A 21,649-nucleotide genomic window follows, 5' to 3' on the forward strand; every position below is an offset into this window, starting at 1 on the left:
AAAAAAGAAAAGAAGAAAGTGTTATAATTAAAATTATTACCCTATTGAAACCCACCAATAGGTGCATACTCCAAGATTCCACAAAATCACCCATTATACTAGACATACATCAGTGAATTAACCCATGCTACACTTTCCTATCATTGTATTTGTATCGGTAGACAATCAGTGCCACGGATTGCCACGGATTGCCATAGTGAGGTATGGGCAATGGCTTTATTTTCAACATCAGCATGTGTGTGCCTCAAAGTGCCACTGTTTTGGCATAGTGAGGTATGAAAAAGGGCTTTATTCTCTACCTTAACATGTGTGTGCCTCATCAAAGTGCCATCATTGTGGCATAGTGTGGAGTGGTTTGGTCGTCGCAAGAAATATGCTCATGATATGAGGGTTAATTTTCTTTAAAGGAACACGTCGCCTTGGATCGGATGAGTTGGTCTATAAAAAGCATTTGAAACCGTTTGTTATGAAATGCATATGGTTAGAAAGATGTTTTAAAAGTAGAATATAATGATCCACACAAGTATCACTCAAAATTGCATGGTTTTCATTTAATGTCGCGAACTAACACAGTCGGCCATTTATGGGAGTCAAATTTTTGTCTCCCATAAATGGCCGACCGTGTTAGTTGACGAGGTAAAACGAAAACTACGCAATTTCGAGGCATATTTGTGAAGATCATTGTGTTCTACTTTTACAACATCCTTCAAACCATATCGATTTTATAACAAACGGTTGCAGAACGCTTTCCAAGGACCAACTCGACCGATCCAAGGCAACGTGTTTCTTTAAGGCCAAAAACAATGACAAAAGCTTTGAAAAACGATTACAGATGATTAATCATGCATAAATATTAGAAAAATGTAGTTATTTATTAGATTTGCAACAGGAAGACGAGTTTGAAGAAAACAATGAGCACTCAAACATACACTTAATAGAAAAACTAGAAATCCCTGGTAGTGTTTTCCTCCTCAAAGTTGGGTATCCAAGGAGAGCTTTTTCAGTCATTATAGTGAGCAACCAAGGAATCCTCAAGATTGCTCAGCGTTGGATCGGGACACGAGAAAAACCTTTGAAGAGAGGATACAATTTTCAAGTTTTAGGAAAACCCAAACATTTGAAATTGATTCCACAGAAGTGGAATACAGATAAACAGCATTACACCAGACCCATTCCCAGATGTCTCGATACTGTTCTTTCAAATGTCACCAGGCAGCAGATCACTCGATATAACCCACACCACCCACAGCAATTGCCGTGTTGCCCTGTGCTTTTGCTGTGGTGCCCTTTTGCAAAGCTGGGACATAAATTTACATTTTCCTCATAGAAGTGCCCCTTTAACCAGAGAGAAATTGCTGTGCCCCCTCAAGAGCGAAGTTTAAGGCTTGCGACAGACTTAAAGAAGACTTAGTTGATCTTAATGCAGTATGCTTGACTTCTATGCCATCTGTGTATTATACAGTTCCCAATGATGTGATGCACAAGGCACGGAATCACAGTACCCTGTCTAAAAGCCGTCCCTTTACCCTTACTCACAGACACACAAGGATACTCTTATCCAATATTTATCCTCAGAATCAGTAGGCCTACTAGTTTGGATTGACCTAGACTGCTGACCTTCGAGCCACTAGCTATGTAAATAAATGCAGTGTTATGGCTAAAGATGGGTCCAATCAAACTATAATAGTCCGTGTTTATTCCTTCTACTTTCTATACAATCTAGGGTGAACCTGCAAGGCTTGTGCACAGCGGCATAACTGTGCACAGAGCTGTATGTGCACTGTTAGGATACATTTACCACATAACACATAGCCTTGACTCAAGGCTGTTGGCGTATGTGCCCCGGCCCGGCGCGGCACGATTTGGCAGTCTGCACGCCGTGCATACACGAACAACGTGTACATTGTATAAAAAAGTATACAGTACATTGTGCAGCGAGAACAGTATAGCGAAGTCATGAGTACGGTCGTGTCTTTCTACTTTCAACCTCGTACACGTGGCTCAAAGTACTCATGTACAGTAAGTGTACCGTACAGATGGTACATGTGATGTACATGTACATTTACATGTAACGTATGTGTACAAGTACATACGCTGTACATGTATTATATGCACGCTTTGTGTTATGTATAGGACTGGCGGGGTATGTGCGCTGCGGGAATTCAGTGGGTACTCGGGTTATGCAGGTCGCGGCTGGCTGGAGCGCCTTGATCAAGGCTACATAACACTTTGAAGGCTTATATAGTTCATCCATCATTCAACGTCATGTCAATGACAGCACGAAAGAAGACTACGCACTGTGTAAATTCAATTACCAAAATGATATCCCATTGCAGGCTACGTACATAATTCATGTATCGTTCAAAACCACAGTGGATGATATTGAATGGTCAGTAGGCCTGGGCAAATTATTTGAATATCCGGTTAATGGCGAATAGGTTTTCCTATCCGGAACCGCGAATGCCTTTTTTTTCTTAACCGGATATCCGCATAGGGCGCGAATACCTATTTACAAACCGGATAATTCTGTAATTACAACCGAGTAACCGGATTTTCTTTAATATCTGAATATCCGCGGACGTCGGGCGACAACTGATATGAATGTTTTGTCTGAATCCTTATGAAACTTCTATTGAGACAGCATAAAACAGCATAAATTAAGTATTTAACTATGCTCACCTCCGTGAAGAGTTAACACAATGAGATTTCTGACATAATTTGTTCAAAGATTACAAAGGTTTTCCTTCACGTAGAGTCAATCACGATCAAAAGAAAAAGCAAATCGCCATCTTTAAATTAGATCCGGTCATTTTTATGAATGAACCGAGTGACACTGTCTAAAACTAATATCAATCCGCCCATAAGATCTCATTCACAAACGAACAGCGCCCTCTAGCGGCAGAAAAAACTATTCGAATATCCGGTTAATTTCGGATAGTTGGACAGCAGTATCCGAATAACAAAATTTCACTATTCGCCCAGCACTAGATCACAGTATACACGAGGGTTGATTGTGTACTGTGTAAATGCACTATTACTCAATGACACTGTAGGTTGCATATTATCTATATTTCAAAGTCATATGGTTGATATTGAATGGTCAGAGGGTTTTCAGTTTGACTGTGTACTGTGTAGATGCATTTACCAAACGGTATTCGCTTGTAGACTGCATACTTCATCTTTCATTCAAAACCACACTTGGTGAAATTGAATGGTCAGCCAGTGGGAGGGTTTAAAAAGATTTGTCAGGTCTCATTTCCAATAAAAGACAAGATTTCAATTATCCATACAGGGTGTTGGTATTTAGACCAGAGTCACGACTGCAAAAGCAAGTTCCTAATAGACCGGATTGAATAACCCCTTTTTGCCATGAAAAGTTGCCATCTTGTAGGGCAAACCGTATGCGCGTCCAAACGCGTACATCATCAAAGCACGCAGCACGCAATATTCCCGGTTTGATTTCTTCGGCACATGCATGCACACACACACGCACGCACAGACGCCATCTTGTAGGTCAGATATTTGAGCCGCGTGACGTCATATTTAATACGGTCTATCGTGTCTTGATAACCAGACCAGTCTCAAAGACCCTAGAGTTACAATCGACACCTGCCTCCCCCTTCCCCACTCCCCAAAAATGTAGCATCCAATCTTCATCAAACCTTTGTTTCTTGATTCTGCTGTTGCTGTTGCAGAGCCTGCTGTTGCATCTGATTGGAGTACATTAACCGTCTCTCCATCTCTCTGAGTAATGCTTGCCGGTATGCCTCGTAGTCCATCACCACGTCTTCAAGATCCTTCTTGTAGAGTCTGGACAGCATCGCTTGGAATGCGTCCAGCTCCTGCAGCCGGAATAAATCCCATTTCAGTTTGTGATCGTGCTCCGGGGAGGCCTTGTAGTACACGTCGAGCCACTTGGGGATTTCTGTAAATAATAATAATAATAAAAACAATGAAAAAACTAGAATTTTTTGAGCTGCTTAACAACATTGAAAATTACTCTAAGATAGAAAAACAAAACAATAACACACCACAACGTGTACAGCATAACCCTATACAAACAGAGACAAACAGCCATATGGTACATACATTTATTGAGATATAACAGTCACAGGTTTTTAAAGACTCTGGACACTATTCGTAATTGTCAAAGACTAGTCTTCACAGTTGGTGTACCTCAACATATGCATAAAATAACAAACCTGTGAAAATTTGAGCTCAATCGGTCGTCGAATTTGCGAGATATTAATGTACCGTAAGAAAAATACACCCCTGTCACACCATGGTCACACGAAGTTGGGTGCTTTCAGATGCTTGATTTCGAGACCTCAAATTCTAAGTCTGAGGTCTCGAAATCAAATTCGTGGAAAATTACTTCTTTCTCGAAAACTATGGCACTTCAGAGGGAGCTGTTTCTCACAATGTTTTATACCATCAACCTCTCCCCATTACTCGTCACCAAGAAAGGTTTTATGCTAATAATTATTTTGAGTAATTACCAATAGTGTCCACTGCCTTTAAATTATCACTAAAGACAGCTCTGAAATTGTAGATGGGTAACTATTAAACTTAGTTCCTACCTGTGTATAGGTAGGGGTTCGGAGGAACCCATACATGCGTACCCCCTTGGTGTTCATTGCTGGGCGTGTGAGGGGGGCCGTCTGCACCCCTATGGGGGTAAGAGATTGGTAGCTGCTTGGTTAGGGGTGGTGGCTGCTCAAAGCGCGCTCCGTTTCTTGCATTTGGATGTTCGTACTGTGCCATCTTTGAAATATGACTGCGGGAGAAATGTTGTAGTAATACAAATGTTTATTACTATTACAATTTATGATATTTGGATTTTTCACAATTTTTCACATTTTAACATAGAATCTACAATTCTTTAACAAAACCATGTATTTTTGTTTCTTATTAATTTTCCTTTTATTTTATCTGAAAACAAAATGCAAAGAAACTTTTAGATTTGCAATGTCCGGGTGTAAAGTGATGGTTATACAGAAATGAATGGTCTCTAAATAAAAGGGTTGCAATAACCTCTTTAAAAAACCTCTTAAAAAATTGAAATGATCTTACTTGATGTAGTAAACACCCTGTTCGGGTGATTCCACTTTCTCCCAGCCCGGGGGTAAACCTTCTTTCTCCATAGGGTGACTCCAATGAGTTGTCTGGGTGTTATGACTTCAAAGATAAAACAAGAACCAATAAAGTTTCAATATCCTAACAGTGGGAAACTTTCCAACACTAGGTGGCAGCAGACATACTGAGTGAGTGTCTCAACAGTCGGATCGGTAAAAATGTTCTCATTGGGAGTATTTTGGCGAGTGCAATTGGACTGATCCGCAAGACTGCCGGAACATTACATTGGAAAATTCAAAATACTATTCCGCAAATATTCACTCATGTAAGATTGCGTCCCGTGCTTCGATACAATGATGGGAATGTTTTTATATGACAATGGATTGCGGAAGTGTGACTGGGGAACATATTTTTTTTTTGGCCTAGAATGACTTTTAAGACACTCCATTAGTAATTACCTTAAGTCAAACTTTGATGTGTTTTGAGTATGCATCCATATTAGGTACTCATATTTTGTAAAGGTTCATTTTGTTAATAACAATTCCTTTTATTTAAACAATAGCATGACGTTGGAGGTCAACCCTTGAACAACTTACTCTATGAAGTATATTCTTCCCTTCATTGTCTGGTCTATGGTCCAGCCAGGTGGAAGTGGGTGGGTCAAGTTACCTGATAAAAATAAAAATAATAGTTTATGATTTATATTGTACCAAATCCATAAAATGTACACAAGCGCATAACAAAATAATCAACATGAATATCTACTTTCTATTTGTACATTGAAGTAATATTTTTTAATATAATTATGTGTATATATAACTGACTGATCTTGATACTGTGGACAAATAAATAAACTTGAACTTGAACAATAATTAAAGAATCAACAAAAGCAAAAAATAATATTTAAAATACATTAAAAACATTAACAATTAATTAAATTCATTGACTGACTACAAAACTTTTTTTTATTCAAAATAGTGATCAGTGGCTTCTTCAATTTGTGGTGCAATCTTTTTTATATTTCAAAATTTTTTGTTACGGGAATTGGCTAAAACTTCCTTTTAAAAACGAAGAGGAGAGTGTGGGCCAAGTGAGCTGTTGATAGGTGTGCGTTTTGGTGGTCATAACCAATAACTGTTTTGATTTAATTAACCATTTGTTAAAATAAACAATGGCCAGTGACCGAAACAGTCATTGGTTACGACAGCCAAAATGCACCTCAGGTCACTGGCTTAGAAAATATCTTGAAAAATATAGGATTAGTACAATATTGGTTATCAATGTCAATAACTTGCAAACATAATACTCAATAGACCTTCACATAAAGCAAATGTTATACACCAATCGCACACCTGTAGGCAATGACTAAACAAATCACAAAATTTTAACATATTCAATAATTTCAAATTATAAGTAGGGTAGATTGCCTTAGCTTTCGATCCAAACCGGACCTTCTTCAGAGGCATAAACAAGTACAAACAAATACATATATTCATTTATAAAAAAAAGTGGGGAAAGGGATTAAGGGAAGGATCCAGAAAAAAAGCAGGCAATTTAAAGCCAATCAGAGTTTCTATTTTAAAATATATGTCAAACACATGGAAAGAACTTACATTCAATGTAATGACAATAACTTTTAAAAAAAACACTAAAACTACAACTTAACATACTCAACAAAATATACTCTTGCCAAAAAATACAAAAAGCTGCTGCACTTCATACAAGAACATGTTTGAAGTTGCCATTCATTTTTGGAGTGGTTACTAAAACGTATACCTTCACTTTAAATAAATTGACAACATCCAGTTAATGCAGGACCACAATGATTTGAAACTTACCCATTGGGCCAACAGGAGGGACATCTTGCACATATGCTCCACGCGACACTGGCGCTGCCGCCGACGAGGTGGGTTGGAACCTACTATTGTATGCTGGGATAGCCGCTTCTAAAGACGAAATTCAAAACGGGAGATCGTTTTTCATCAAGACTACTTCTGGCCAAGAAATGGTAATTCTTGAATCTCACAAAAAGTTGTAAATGACCTGACATTCGAAGTTTTTCTCGGTGGCTTTGCTCATATAATGAAAACATGGATATGTGCATATAACGACATAAAAGTGTGTGATGGGCTTCACAAAATACTACTTGTGAAGTTCACAAGTAGTGCACCCTAGCTATATGTTGATGTTTGCCGCATCAAACAACACTCCAGATGATTTCTGAAATGGTCAAGAAAACATGTCATAAATCTGCAATGATTTCAAACAGATTTTAAGGGAATGTTTTAACAGTAACTGCTCCATATTCAGACACCTCTGTGGTCCAATAACACTACAAATGCCGAAACACCCTTAGTTTACATTATAGGGTAAGGTTTAGGAATAGGACAACAAATTAGGTGTGTCGGAACTTAGGTGTGTCAGAACATCAAACAGTTTCTTCTTCACCTGAGTGATCTGCCCTGAAACAGGGCATTTCACAACATTGTAAAACACACATGGTTTGAACACTTTTGAAAAGTGCCCGACTACCTGCACATTGGGAATCGCATATATTTTGCGGACAACTTTAATATCATCTTGGGAATCATCTTCTACTGCCATTTAACAAAAAAACTCAAAACCTACTTTTTCAGTCAGCCTCGTCATTAATCCTTTGCTGTTTTGTTTATCTTTCTTTCTTTGCTTGTTCTTGTTTTATTCATTGTTCAGCGCTTTAATCTGTGTTAAAGGCGCTATATAAATACCTATAATTATTATTATCTTGAAAAAGTTTTCTTTTCTGTATTTTCCTACATAACTCCTACATTGACTGACCTGCTCCAGCCTGTCTATTTATTTAACCTTTCAAAACAATTTTGGCAGCTATTAAGTTGAACGTTCTTCTTACCCTCTGCTTTTGGGGCTAGACTCTGCGCAGAAGCATGGGGAGAACGACTGTACCTTCCTGCATTGGTATTTGATATTTCCTGTGAGTGTTGGTTAGAACTTGGCGGGGCATGCCGGCGAGCGTTCGATGGGCCATGACGGACCACTGGAGACATAAAACCTAACACAAACAAAAAAAACATATGAAATTTTCTCTTCTACAAACTAATTGAAAGAAGACAATTTAATCTACGTTAGGCTTTGTGTATTGTACCGATTTATTAATCGAACAAACATGAACATAGAGGTTAACCACCAGATCCATTGGTTTTGGTTTTCTTTACAAAAATATGGAAGTTTTGTTTTCGTTACAAAAATACTAGCAATATCACGATAGTTTAAACCTTTGCAAATGCAAAACAAAAACAAACAATCACAGATTTCAAATCAAAACATGGAAAAAAAATTATGCTTTAAACTTAATATTGCATCACAAAATCTTACATTGGCAAGCATGTCATGAAAGAGTTTTGGCCGATTTGACCCAAAAATGAGTTACAAGCTTTCATTTGAGCCATTGCTCGAAAAAGTCCGCCAATTATTAGTAGCAGTGAAATAAAGTGCTCACAATTAGTTTTTGTCGGGATCCCGACACTAATTATATCACGTGACCAATTCTTATGTGTTTTATAAGAAACGTTTTAAATTTTTGTCATGGTTCCTGACCATTAAAAGTAAAAGTTAAACCTTTTTTTCGTTAGAGCGGGTGATACTCTTTGAAATACCATTCACTTTTTTTAATGTTTGGGGCCAAAAATCTGACATAGCATCTTTAAGTTGAAAAAAGAAAATGGAAAGGAAAGAGAAGATATACAGCCTACAGGGCTTGAATTTTGTGGCTGATCATTTTTATTGGACCAGATGCGAAAAAGTAAATGAGAAAGATTTTTTTTATTTGACCCAGCACTAAGGGAAGATTTATCGAAGTCTCATATGTGAGTGTACTTTGATACTTGTCAGAATTAAAAGATACACGTATTAACCACACTCAAAGTCAACACTTCAACATCAGAGAGACAACATTATTCAATTGAAAAAGACAGGCTTGTCGGGCTTGTCCGGTCCTGATCTTACTGGCCAAAATGTAAACTCAATGGCCTTGGACCTGTACATGTAGTCCAGTGTAAAATATGAGACCTGTTATGTTATAAAAGGTAATTGCAAAGACATAGTAAAATTATTTAAAGAAGTTATGAAACGAAAGCTGAGGCAGGAAGAGTCTTTTCTTCTTACTTACTTTGAAGAATTGGTGACGATTCTCTCTTGGTGTATTTGCCAGCGATCCCCTCTGAAGTTAGTGGTTTGGACGAGTCCTTCTTTCGAGACAGTAACATTTTGCACTGCTGACTTTATATAAGTATCGATCAACAGTAAACTTTTATAGAACGATTGATAATACCTGCATGACAAAACAAAAATACAAATTGATTAGCAATTTTTTTTAAATGCCTATTGATTTTTTTGTGAAGTGGATAACTGGCAAAGTTGAATTCCAAAAATCATACAAACGCTATTCTGCGATACTAAAATTGTTGACTCAATATTTTCCTGAAAAAATACTTCTTCTTCTTCTTCCTATACGAGTACAAGCCTCACGTGTGAGTAATATCGTACTATGAAGTGCAAAAGTAACCAGGCCGTGGGAACATGTCGGTAAAAAAGCTCACAGAAATACGTGAGAACAAATATTAAAAATATTATGTTAATCCATAATAATTTAATAGGACTCTCTTTGAGTCATCTTTAAACGGTTGCCAGCCAAATCGCCCCCGAAAGTTTTATTTATTATTATTATTTTTAACCAAATATTAATTTCTCATGTTTTAATTCTCAGAAATCGTACTTTTTGATATTATTTATTGTATGTGTATTTGAGAACATTTGTTGATGAAATAAACATCTGCTACACTTGAAGAAATCAAAGAGGATTCAATTGTTAAATGTCAATTAATTGTTGAGAGCCATTCAAAAAACAATACTCTGGTTGAAAGCAAAAAAACATTTAAACTCATTTTTTTTTTTTACAGTTAAAGCCATTGGACACTTTCGGTACAGAAAAAAAAAATAAAGTTTACAGATTTACAAATAATTTACAGGGTTTACAGAAGGTAATGGTGAAAGACTTCTCTTGAAATATTATTCCATGAAATGCTTTACTTTTTGAGAAAACATTAAAACAATATCAATTCTCGATAGCGAGAATTAGGGATTTATTTGAAACGCATGTCATGACACGGCGCAACGCGCAGAAACAAGAGTGGGTTTTCCCGTTATTTTCTCCCGACTCCGATGACCGATTGAGCCTAAATTTTCACAGGTTTATTATTTTATATATAAGTTGCGATACACGAAGTGTGGGACTTGGACAACACTGTTTACCGAAAGTGTCCAATGGCAACATTCATAAACACCCCAGACAGTTTCGCTGCTCCTATTGGTGGAGAGCGCGTCAATTCATAGCTATGAGTAACAGCGTGTAATATATTTCTAAGCGCTTGCGCGTAATCATTTTCTAAGCGTCGCGCGCATGCACGCAAAATTCACCCAAGACAGTTATGGTATTAATTCAGTGAAACCATGGAGGTGTTGAATATAGAAACAACTGGGACGCTAATGAAGGCATCGAATATACCCTGGAGATCAGTGCACACTCATCTCGTTTAATGTACAAAGTCAAAGGACATTAGTTATTTTTTTTCCAACATTGAAGAACTTTCCGTCAACCATACGGACCGCGTTGCCTTGAGACCGAGTTGACCCAATAATAAGCGTGCACGTACACCATGATTAAAAATAGTTATTACTTCATTACTTGAACTTACTCACTTTTATTTATTTCTCAGAAACTACAGCACCTCACTCCCCGACGGCAACATTTTAAAGGGAAGCTTTCTATTTCTATATATAATATAAATATTATCATTATCTTCAAACCATGACCATGTACTGTAAGTTTATTGTAAATCTGTGGACGTTTGTGGAAAGTGTCACTTGTGTGGTACAAAAAACAGTACAAGTAAAATGTTCCAAACTGAAAACCCTTAACTTATTAAAAAAAACCAATTAAAAACAGAATAAATTTTAAACTTGAATTTCAAAATTAAAAAGTAAATACACCCAACCAATTTAAAAGGTGGCCAATAATTAATAAGGTAGCACATAAAGTTTTGGCGACTCAGTCAGTGGTAGGCGACTCTGTGATGAGCGGGCCCTTAACAATGATAGGGCGCGACTTATTATTAGGGTAAATTGTAGTGGGCGACTTTACCCTGGCTGGGTGGGGCGAGTTGTGTTGACTGGTTTCCACTTGAATGATCCGGGTGGAACTCCAGAACTGTGAAACGATAACCAGATAACCGATCGATAAGGCCTACTGACTGGGACTCGGTACCAAATGATTTCTCATTTTGAACACATTGGTACAAAAGGTGTTACATAAAGTTCTTTTTAAAGGTACTTACCAACCAACAAGCTTAATCCATGACCCTTGACAATTCCGAATAAATAAACTCAAAAAGTTAGTTTTCGCACCAAACTCTGATCCGCCATCTTTAAAATTGTTAGTGAAGAAAATATTTACTCCAATGATTGAAACCGTAAAACTTGTGACGTCATTTGCGTCATCGATTTGTGTGTATTTACATGTCGCGCAGCAGTACCATGCCCTAGCAACGAACTGCACAAGTGATCCAAGCGAAACGCGGTAGAGACCGTCAGATTGGTGAGACAGCTCGTCTAAAATTCATGTAGAAATCATTTCATCCGTTCATTTTGCATGAGTAATCGTTCTTCATCATCACATTGAATTCCATTTTCATTATCTGTCATTTTTTATCTTAAATATTGTGGATTTTGTGACAAATTTGGCATGTCAACTAATGTAGAACAAGCTCCCGTTGAGGAGCAGAAAAACAACGAAGTCGCCGGGGGGACTCCAAAGCCAGCAACTCCGGCAGGATCTCTCGTGTCAGGCAACTCACCACCTCCAGATATGGCTCTCAATTTAAACCCAAAGGAACAAGGGTTCGTCAACGCCAAGGCATACCTCCTCAAAGCAAGCTCAAAGTCAAATTTAAATTTGTAAGTCACATTTTTACCTAATTTAGTATTTTATATTTAATCCATTTAATTTTGTGTTCAAAAACATGCAAAATATTTACATTTTTGTAAAGTTGCTGTTTCATCTCTGTTTTCAGAAAAGTTTCCGTATGGCGCCACCACTTTTTCATTCGAAATAAAATAATATAGTATCTAATTTACCTGATTGATATATCCATTTTTGTAAAAATGAGTGAAAAAGTGGTGGCGCCATACGGAAAGTTATCCCTGTTTTCATTTGATTATTGCCCTGGATAAACAACACTTGGGAATTACCCAATTATCTGTTCTAAGTAGAGTCTTAAGGTTTATCGCGATTCAGAACCGCAATGTGTTGTGTGGGAAGGCAGATGGGGCAGTTTGCTATGCGATGTATGTTGTCATGCACGACTCGCGCACGCATTGCATATATCTTTGTGTGGGTTCAACAGCGCCCTCTCTTGACATTTTGCTATTGGCCATAAACCTTATTTACATAGTTTTCGGTTTGTTGGACTTCAATCTCCCTCGCCCCCTGTCGCACATTTCAAGACTTTTCTCAAAACATTTCTTAATCGAACGGGAACATGTCAGGTTTTTGTTTTTTGTGTGTTTTTTTATATACTTTTTTTTTTGGGGGGGGGTGGGGTGCGGGGTTGATTTATATCTTTTTAAATGAATGTTGGATTTTTCTGCTGTATTTTGTTTTTGCTTGTCAGTTGTATTTTTACTTATTTTATAGTTAACAGCAAAGCAATAATCCACTTGTTTATTTTGTTACATATTGTTTTTCGTTGAGAATAGTTTTTGTGAGGTTTTCTAGACCTAAAACACATTTAAAAAAACAATAGGCCCCTAGTAATATTTATAGATTAAATTTGGAAATTTAAACAATTTCAAACAGAGTTATAATTTTTGTTTTACTATTATTATTATTTTTTCAGTAACTTTTAGAAAGTATATAGCTTTTAGTTTTCATCAAGTAACCTTTTAAAAGTTCCGCTTTCGTCAGTTTCTTTTACAAGCTCTGTATTAATGTCGATCTGATCTAGCAGGCATTATTAGATTAAATTTAGACCCCAAAAAAGGGTAAAGTTAAAAAGTGTTTTAGTAATCTTTTATTTTATTTATTTGTTTATTTTGTGATAGGTCAACCCATATTTAGTTGCAAGAGCTTGACAGTTTAAGTTTCTGTTAGGGAATATTATTTACTTTTTATTTTATAACTTAGTACAGGATCTGCCAGCCAGACATATTCTTCAAGATGTTATAGAAGGAACCGTGAGTTTGTTAATGTCCGGTATTTTTGGGGTCTTTAATGTAGGTTTGTTGAACAGTTGCACCATGTCAGAATAGAAAGCAGGATATTTGAAGTTTACCAAGAAGCCAGATTTACTCATTCTTTGATGGCAGTTCCTTATAATTCGATTGTAAGGAAATAATCAGTTACATAAGTGATCACTTGGATTTGTTCCAGTTAGTTTATAAACTTCAGTGGTACTGTTCTTATTTTTGGTTGGGCTGTTTTGCTTATGAACACTCGACTGAGAGAGAGTCTGTTCTTTCTCCCAAAACAGATCTGAAATTTGGAAGACAGCTCTACTTGATACACTTTAAATGTGTTTCTGGACTGTTATCCAGGTTTATCAATGACCATAAAATCAAGTAAATTTTAATGTGATTTTTGTTTTCTTTATTTTCTTACATTGAAGGTATGACCACCTTAGTCGAGTGCTTACTAAAGTTCTTGATGAGAGACCAGAAAATGTTGCAGGTAAGATTTGCCTTAGACTTGGTAATTATTATACTTTTTTATACAAATCATGGTTACTTCCAAATAAGTACTAAACAAAAGAATCATTTGGTACCATCAAATGCTGTCTTTTTTTTCAGTCATTTGTTCCTGTGTCTCTTTGTGCACCCAAATTGAATTATAATTAGCCACTCATTTTCCCTTGCCATTATTACTTGTTATTAAAAGAAACAAGCTGTATCCCCTCCTTCTAGGTGATCTCCCCCTACTGTCTCCTCCCAGGTTGTTTCGATCAACCTGGGCGCGATCTCTGGTTATGAGACAGTTTAAGGTTGGTAAGCTTCTGACTGGCATCCCCGAACAAAGATATAGGCAATTATCGAATAATTTCATTATGAATTTTTTTTCTCAGATGTATTTGAGGACATCAGCAAGGATGTGAAGAAGGCAAAGTTCACCTCAACAGTCGACACAATCTTGGATAAAGTAGACCATTCCACAGAGGTACAACTGGCCGAGTCACAGAGGGCTCTGTTTGAGGTGAGACTTAATTAGAAGCAGGGTTACCTTTCTTAATTTGTATAAATAATATTGGTGAAAATTCTGGATAAAAATTGATGTGAAAGAATATGATGACAAAATGAAACCATGATGAAACAACATTCATAAACACCCCAGACAGTTTCGCTACTCCTATTGGTGGAGAGCGCGTCAATTCATAGCTATGAGTAACAGCGCGTAATATATTTCTAAGCGCTTGCGCGTAATAATTTTCTAAGCGCCGCGCGCATACATGCAAACCACGCACATCAAACAGATTCTTGCAGGATCGTTGCCGTGCGATAAAGGCCTGAGCCGAACCTTGATCACATGGCAACGATCCTGCCGGTTTTAAACGGCCATTAAAGAATTCGTCGTTACCCTTTAATTCCCATATTTAAACCCCTAACATGGTGGTCTTTAGACCTTTATATACAGTTTTCCCCATTGAGAAGACCATCTTTGTTCAGTGTGATTATGTTCAGTGTGTTTGGTCCACACTAAAGCTTTAAGCCATCACCTTTTGCAATCTGGAAACTCTCTTCAAATATAATATGAGCTTGCATTATTGTATTACTTTCACACATTCTTCACAAGTGTTTCTTTTCCTTTTCTTTCAAAGAAAAATCAAGATGAGGCAGAGCATGAAGCTGGAGGGGATGAAGAGGTTGATACTCCCCTTCCCAACCTCCCAGAACTCATGTACTACTTTGAACAGGCAGCTGTAAGTAGTTTATCTATCAAGTATCAGGCTTAGCATTAGCTGTGTTACTTAAGAACAAATTTTATGAAAAAAAGAAGAAGTTTGTGATAAAAGGTTTACATCAATACAATAACCCTTGAACACGCATATTTTTGAGATTGAATTTGGTAATTAACTGCAAGCTTTTTGGGCTGACGAAAGTAAAAAAAAATATAACTAGATTTCAACCTGCGGCCTGTGGATTAATCTGCTGGTGCTTTGCCAGCTGAGCTATCCAGCCCTAATGTTATGTTGGCGATCTCCCTATGGTGTCAGTCGGAAGCCATTCAACATTGGACTGCCTTATATAACCAGGGATTAAACCCAAGTTTATGACACAACCTGTGAACCGGCATTAGGGAAATTTAAACTGTCAGTTTCCCTTGTGCTTTCTAATGTTTGACAAAGAAAATTCTGAGCTTAAATTAAAAAAACAAAATACCATTTTGCGGGACATGACACTTGCTGAAAACTGTCTTACAATTTGCATCAATGTAACCAACGTGTGATGTCATAATACAAATCTCCGTAGCAGTACAAACAACTCATCTTAAGATGAATCTGTGAGAGTGCTGTTAGAATCTACAATTTTTGTTGACTTTTAAATTTTGGATGTTAATGTTCACAGATTGGCATCACCCGCGAAGAAATGATGCGTATTTTCCTGGCACTGAAGCAGCTGGTTGACAACTACCCGCTGCAGACTTGCCGCTTCTGGGGCAAACTCTTTGGAACTGAGAAGAATTACATCGTTGCCGAAGTGGAGTACAGGGAAGGTGAAGAAGAGGAGGAGGAAGAAGAAGAGGTTTGTAGCCATCTTTGTTGGGTGCCCTGTAGCTTGTATAGAAGATTGCATTTTATATGCTGAAAGGACCAGACTATTTTGGTTATTGGCCTCTGTTTGGTTTTATTGATATGGATGAAGAAAACAAATTAGAACTGAGCAATTATGTCTCCTCCATAAACTTCTACCTTTTATATTATCCTACCTACCAGCTGTGTATCCTTTGTATTGGTGTACCACAGACATACTTTGTTCACAAGCCACATGCAAGACATTGAATAACTTGTATTCCTGATCTTTACTTTGACATTTTGGGTTTGAAAGGAAGTAGGTCAAATCTAGTGGCCTTTTGCAGCTGCTATTAAGGGGGTTGAAGGAAAAGCTGCCTGTGGGAGAAAAGATCCAACCAAGATTGAATTTATTCTATTGAGAAATCATAACACCTTTTCTGTTTAGGAGCACGAAGCTGAAGAGCAGGAAACGGAGAAAGATGAAGATGAAGGAGAAGGAGGTATGTCAACAACAAATAATATTAACTGTAACTTCAATGGTGTCCTCCATTGTTGCCTCGGTTGCTGCATTACGACACTCTGTGTGATTGGAGAAACGCATGTGCCTGTGCCATAGTTTTTTCCCCAGTATCAAGCATGCAATTACGCCGAGGCTAATATTTTCCGATAGAATTGCCCTTTTTTGCAAACTGAAAATGGCCTTGCCCTCTCAAAGATAAAATTCAATGCCTACAAAATAAGATATTTGCCACAATGATAGAAACCTTTTTTTTTTTCAAAACTTGTTTGATGTCCAGAGTTTAACCAAAGTCAACATTTAAATTTTTAATTTTCTAATGAAGTAAATTAATTTTATAACTGATTTTGTGAATTTGTTATGTTTTTTGTTACAGAAGAGGCAGAGGAAGATGACACACCCAAACCAGACTTCAAACCTCCACCCGTCATCCCCCGCGAAGAGAACCGCACCGGAACAAACAAGAAAACATACTTTGTCTGCAACGAACGTAAGTTATATTCTTTGCACTAATTTATAACTATGGTCCTTTTCGAAAGATAATAGTTGCACCCCAAAACTGTTTTTAAACTTCATCAGAGTTTTAACAGACGCACTACACTTTGCCCAAAAAAATTTCAGTTTTTACAAATTGTTGCAACATGATATTTTGCTTCCTAAGAATAAATGATGAGTTTGTTCTCATATCTGATGTTTTGCGTTTGTTTTCTTTTAGCCGGTCAGCCGTGGGTGAAACTTCCCCCAGTCACACCAGCACAGCTCTCAGGAGCCAGACAGATAAAGAAGTTCCTCACTGGACGACTTGATGCCGCAGTAAGTACAAGAGGAGGAGCTGTCTATTAACCTCGGTAGTCTAGTTGGTAAGACACTGCTCTAGAATCGCAAGGGTCGTGGGTTCGAATCCCACCCGAGTAACATGCCTGTGATATTTTTTCACAGGACTCGGGAAAGTACTGAGTATACAGTGCTAACACACATCGGTGTATGGGTAAAAACGAAAATTAATATTCTTTATCCCCGATGCAAAATTTAACTTCTATTATAAAGAGCTGTCTAGTTTCTCAGTTCTACTGAACCCAATTCTGGCCAGAGGAATTCAAATTTCCAACCGGCCACTTGTGACTAAGCAAATCATAGTACCAGATATTCAAATCTTATTCATCAATGGTTTCTACTTTTATGATTCTGTACATTTGAGGTAATACTCGGTTAATCAGTCAAAGCAGTTCCAATAATAGTACCCCAGGTCATTGGGCCAGTTAATTCGTTACTTAACCATGTCAGCTCTGGAGAGTATACAGCCTGTGCTGCCAAATATGTAGCGCACTAAGCTAAACCATCTCTTCCAGGTAGGGCCGTGCAGTGAATAACCCTAGGTGTTTATGTTTGATAATATAGACTCAGTGTTTTGAACATTTTTGTATTTATCCCCGACGCAGATTGTGAGCTACCCTCCATTCCAGGGTAATGAATCCAACTACCTGAGAGCTCAGATTTCCAGAGTCTCTGCAGGGACCCAGATCAGCCCTCTAGGCTACTACCAATTTGACGAGGAAGAGGAAGAGGAAGAAGAAGAATCAAGTGAGTTTTTTTTTAAGTTCCAGGTTCGATCAAATCACTATCACACTGGCCACATCAACAATTCATAGTTTAAAAAACAGTTTTACAGATGGTTCAGGCCAGGTGGGAATGTTTTCTATGTCCCTTTTTTTTAATACATAAATTGAACGATAATATGAACCGCAGCCGTCGATTTCACAAAACTCTTCCTAACTTAAGACTAATCTTAGGACTTGGGACGAGTCCCAACCCTGCACTGTAGCATGCAGACCTTAAGATTAATCCTAAGTTAGGACGAGTTACTCATCCTAACTCGAGATAAGACGAGTCCTAACTCTTTGTGAAATCGACGGCAGCTTAGGCTTCAACGTGGGCTTAGCGCCATCAACCTGGGCACAATTTCATAGGGCTCATTAAAGATTGATTTTGCGCTTACTTCGCAAGTTTCCATTTCGATACCAATGTATTTTCAAAGATCATTGTTTTGGAAACAAGTTCACTTCTGAGCTTTCAGTTAATGTCGGATAAAATGTTATTTTGTGCGAACCGTCAGTCTGACAGACTTTTGCAGGGTTCAGTAAGCACACTCTTGAAAGAGATTTCCTTTTCCATAATTAGTGTAATAGTATACACATAATGAATGTTTATGAGTGCAATGGTGCGAATATGTTCATGAGTTGAAAGATGGAATGTTCTATTCAACGAGGCGGAGCCGAGTTGAATGGAACATTCCAGCTTTCAACGAATGAACATTTTCGCACCATTGCACGAATGAAAAACATTCATTATTTGTTTTATATAACATTCAAGTAGATCTTTGTCATTTTGATTGAAAGATACAACTTTTAAAACAAACAAAGCGTAGGCCGACAATTTTTAATTGTAGAAGCCGAATGCTAGTAATGTTACTAATATGCCTTGCAGTAACACTGCTGCGTTACCAAAGACACGCGCACGCAGTGATGTTTTTACTCAGCTTTTTCGTTCCATCCGAAAAGTACCATTGCACGCTGGCAGCGTGCAATGGTACTTTTCGGATGGAACGAAAAAGCACGGTGAGTGACTCAGCGTGTATTGGTACTTTTATTTGCTATCACGTGACGGACAATCCTCCAATCAAATGGCAAGGATCTGCTTGGGTGTTATATAAACCCTTCTCACTGATGAACATGGGCTATTGCTTATCTAAAGTCAGCACTAATTTTTCAATAATATTTATTTTAAACATTTTGAACACTTCCATTTTTGTTTGCTAGTGATTATCATTGAATCTCATTTTGTGATTCCTTTCATCAGCCCGCGAGTCCTTCGTGGAGAATCCAGACTTTGACGGCATCCCAGTGAAAGACCTCGTCGATCCCACCGTGTCAAACTGGGTCCATCACGTTCAGCACATCCTACCCCAGGGGCGGTGTACATGGTTCAATCCCGTCCAGCAACCAGAGGATGATTTTGAAGATGAGGAGGATGAAGAGGAGAGAGAGGATCCAGATGAGCCAGAGCCCGAGGTCGGACCTCCACTCCTTACCCCCATCTCGGAAGATCTTGGTGAGTTAAGAAACCTGGACCACTTCAAAGCTTCGCTCAAGACACATCTTCCATCAGACATTGAAATGCTCACTTATTTGGAGAAGCTCGTGGCTATAATGGCGCCATACAAAGGCTGTGTTTTTGACTGACATAACAAAATCATGCTCTGATATACTCCTCTAGAGCCAAGGACAAGGTTCCTTAAAGCTCTTTGAAATCTTTAACTCCAGTAGTGACTAAAAGATGGAACATGTCATAATTTCAACATACTTCCTCAAGGTTGCTTCCTAGTTTAAGATTTCTTTTTGTCAGCATTGACTCTCATCCCAGTGTATACACTCCTATCATACTAATTTTAGGTCTTGGCTTAAAGATCTTGGTAACAAGAATGCAAACATCAAAGGTTGTTTAATTATTTAGTATGAAACTTATTCCTTGGGAGAAAGCTTTCCTGTACGTGGTGTTACCGCAACTTTTACTATGTAAAAGAAGTAACCCATCAAAAACACTAATTGAATGATGAACTCTAAGGAATACCTTTATTGAACACGTTATAACTTTCATTTCTTTTACACTTCTTATATTTAGAAATTGATAACATTCCACCATGGAGTGCTCGCCTGTCCTCAAGCCTTGTACCTCAGTACGCAATTGCCGTCATCCAGTCAAATCTCTGGCCCGGTGCATATGCATTTGGAACTGACAAGTAAGTTAATTATAAAGCTTAATTTCGATGTAGTGGTTCCATTTTGTGTAATTAATACATCCTAAAGAAGGGCATTATTATACTTTGCCAATGACCCTGAACAAAAATTGTGTATCTTTTAATCCGAAAGTCAGCTTTGAACTTGTGTATGCCACGACTGCAGTCATTATTTTTTTAGGTTTTTGATGTAATTTCTATAATTAGAAACAAGTAAATAAAAGCTCAAAATGCAAATAGGGGCTCTGCTAGGTTAAAAATAACCACTTTTGAAATTAGTTTTTTTTATTTTTCAGGCATGCTCGCAAGAGCATCATGGGCACAGTTTCTACAAAGTGCTTTCTGATGAGCAAGTGATATTGAAAACCAAAAGATTAGAAAAATCAGAAGAATGTAAAACCTTCCATTTTTGTTAGTGACATTTGGCAAGATAATCAATGGGCTCCTCTTTCTTACCCCAACAGGAAATTTGAAAACGTTTACATCGGATGGGGACACAAGTACTCCCCTGAGAATTACAGCCCCCCACCACCTCCACCAGTACAGGAAGAGTTCCCCAGCGGCCCAGAGATCACCGAGGGGGAGGACCCAAGCCCAGAGGAAGAAGCTGCACTCAGGGCGGCTCAACAAGAAGCCATGGAGCAAGCTGAGGAGATGGAGGATGTGGATGAAGACGAGGATGAAGATGATGAATAGAAGGATGGATTGGGATAAACTGGGTTCCTCTCTATTATACAATGGGTATCCCTGTAATACCTTCAGGGTGACTCTGGGATAAACTGGGTTCCTCTCTATTATACAATGGGTATCCCTGTAATACCTTCAGGGCGACTCTGGGATAGACTGGGTTCCTCTCTATTATACAATGGGTATCCCTGTAATACCTTCAGGGCGACTCAGGGATAAATACAATACCTCCAGGATACTTGTAGGTGAGATTTCGTTGGGATACTGTGGGTACCTTAAGGATACATTTTACATCTGTTCCTTTTCGATAACTTTGTGATACATTGTGTACATTGAATGTGTTATCCTGAAATACAGCGTGCTCCTTTGGGAAACAAAGGCTACCTTATGGACACTTAATGGGGAACTACTGTATACAATGGATTCATGACTAGGGTAAAGGCCCGGTCACACAAGCCACGAGAACGAGAACGAAAACGAGAACGATAAAATGCACGCTCGCGATTGGTTGAATTGTTCCACGCAGAATACGCCCACGCTCATTCAACCAATCGAGGGTGTGCATTTTTATCGTTATCGTTTTCATTCTCGTTATCGGGGCCTGTGTGACCGGGCCTTTACACATTGGAACATTTGTGAAAGGCTTTTCCTGTATATTGAATGTGCTACCCTGAAATACAGCGAAACACAGGGTACCTTTTGGACACTTATTGGGGAACTACTGTATACAATGGATTCATG

General features: G+C 38.1%; 2 protein-coding genes across 5 annotated transcripts; one reads left to right on the forward strand and one right to left on the reverse strand.

Moving 5' to 3' along the window:
* Window positions 1–740: 740 nt before the first annotated feature.
* LOC117288908 (protein salvador homolog 1-like) lies at window positions 741–11,551 on the reverse strand. Of its 2 annotated transcripts, none has more exons than XM_033769784.1 (9): window positions 11,466–11,551; window positions 9,242–9,403; window positions 7,967–8,125; window positions 6,915–7,022; window positions 5,673–5,745; window positions 5,074–5,178; window positions 4,581–4,777; window positions 3,663–3,925; window positions 741–1,070 (listed from the first exon to the last, which is right to left on the reverse strand). In XM_033769784.1, the coding sequence occupies exons 2-9, from the start codon at window positions 9,336–9,338 to the stop codon at window positions 1,032–1,034; spliced, it is 1,041 nt and encodes a 346-aa protein (XP_033625675.1). In that variant the 5' UTR covers window positions 9,339–9,403; window positions 11,466–11,551; the 3' UTR covers window positions 741–1,031. The 2 variants fall into 2 exon arrangements, with proteins under 2 accessions (XP_033625675.1, XP_033625681.1); XM_033769790.1 differs by lacking the exon at window positions 11,466–11,551 and adding an exon at window positions 11,273–11,350.
* On the forward strand, window positions 11,392–21,108 carry LOC117288880 (radial spoke head protein 4 homolog A-like). 3 transcript variants are annotated; one of them, XM_033769761.1, is made up of 13 exons: window positions 11,392–11,457; window positions 11,889–12,084; window positions 13,794–13,855; window positions 14,247–14,374; window positions 14,997–15,098; window positions 15,745–15,921; window positions 16,357–16,411; window positions 16,805–16,918; window positions 17,144–17,241; window positions 17,868–18,009; window positions 19,285–19,536; window positions 20,107–20,224; window positions 20,686–21,108. In XM_033769761.1, the coding sequence occupies exons 2-13, from the start codon at window positions 11,996–11,998 to the stop codon at window positions 20,915–20,917; spliced, it is 1,569 nt and encodes a 522-aa protein (XP_033625652.1). In that variant the 5' UTR covers window positions 11,392–11,457; window positions 11,889–11,995; the 3' UTR covers window positions 20,918–21,108. The 3 variants fall into 3 exon arrangements, with proteins under 3 accessions (XP_033625652.1, XP_033625638.1, XP_033625645.1); XM_033769754.1 differs by lacking the exon at window positions 11,392–11,457 and adding an exon at window positions 11,725–11,750; XM_033769747.1 differs by lacking the exon at window positions 11,392–11,457 and having other exon boundaries at window positions 11,704–12,084.
* The last annotated feature ends 541 nt before the right edge of the window (window positions 21,109–21,649 follow it).

This window comes from Asterias rubens, chromosome 1 (assembly GCF_902459465.1).
Source record: "Asterias rubens chromosome 1, eAstRub1.3, whole genome shotgun sequence".
NCBI classification, from domain to species: Eukaryota; Metazoa; Echinodermata; class Asteroidea; order Forcipulatida; family Asteriidae; genus Asterias; species Asterias rubens.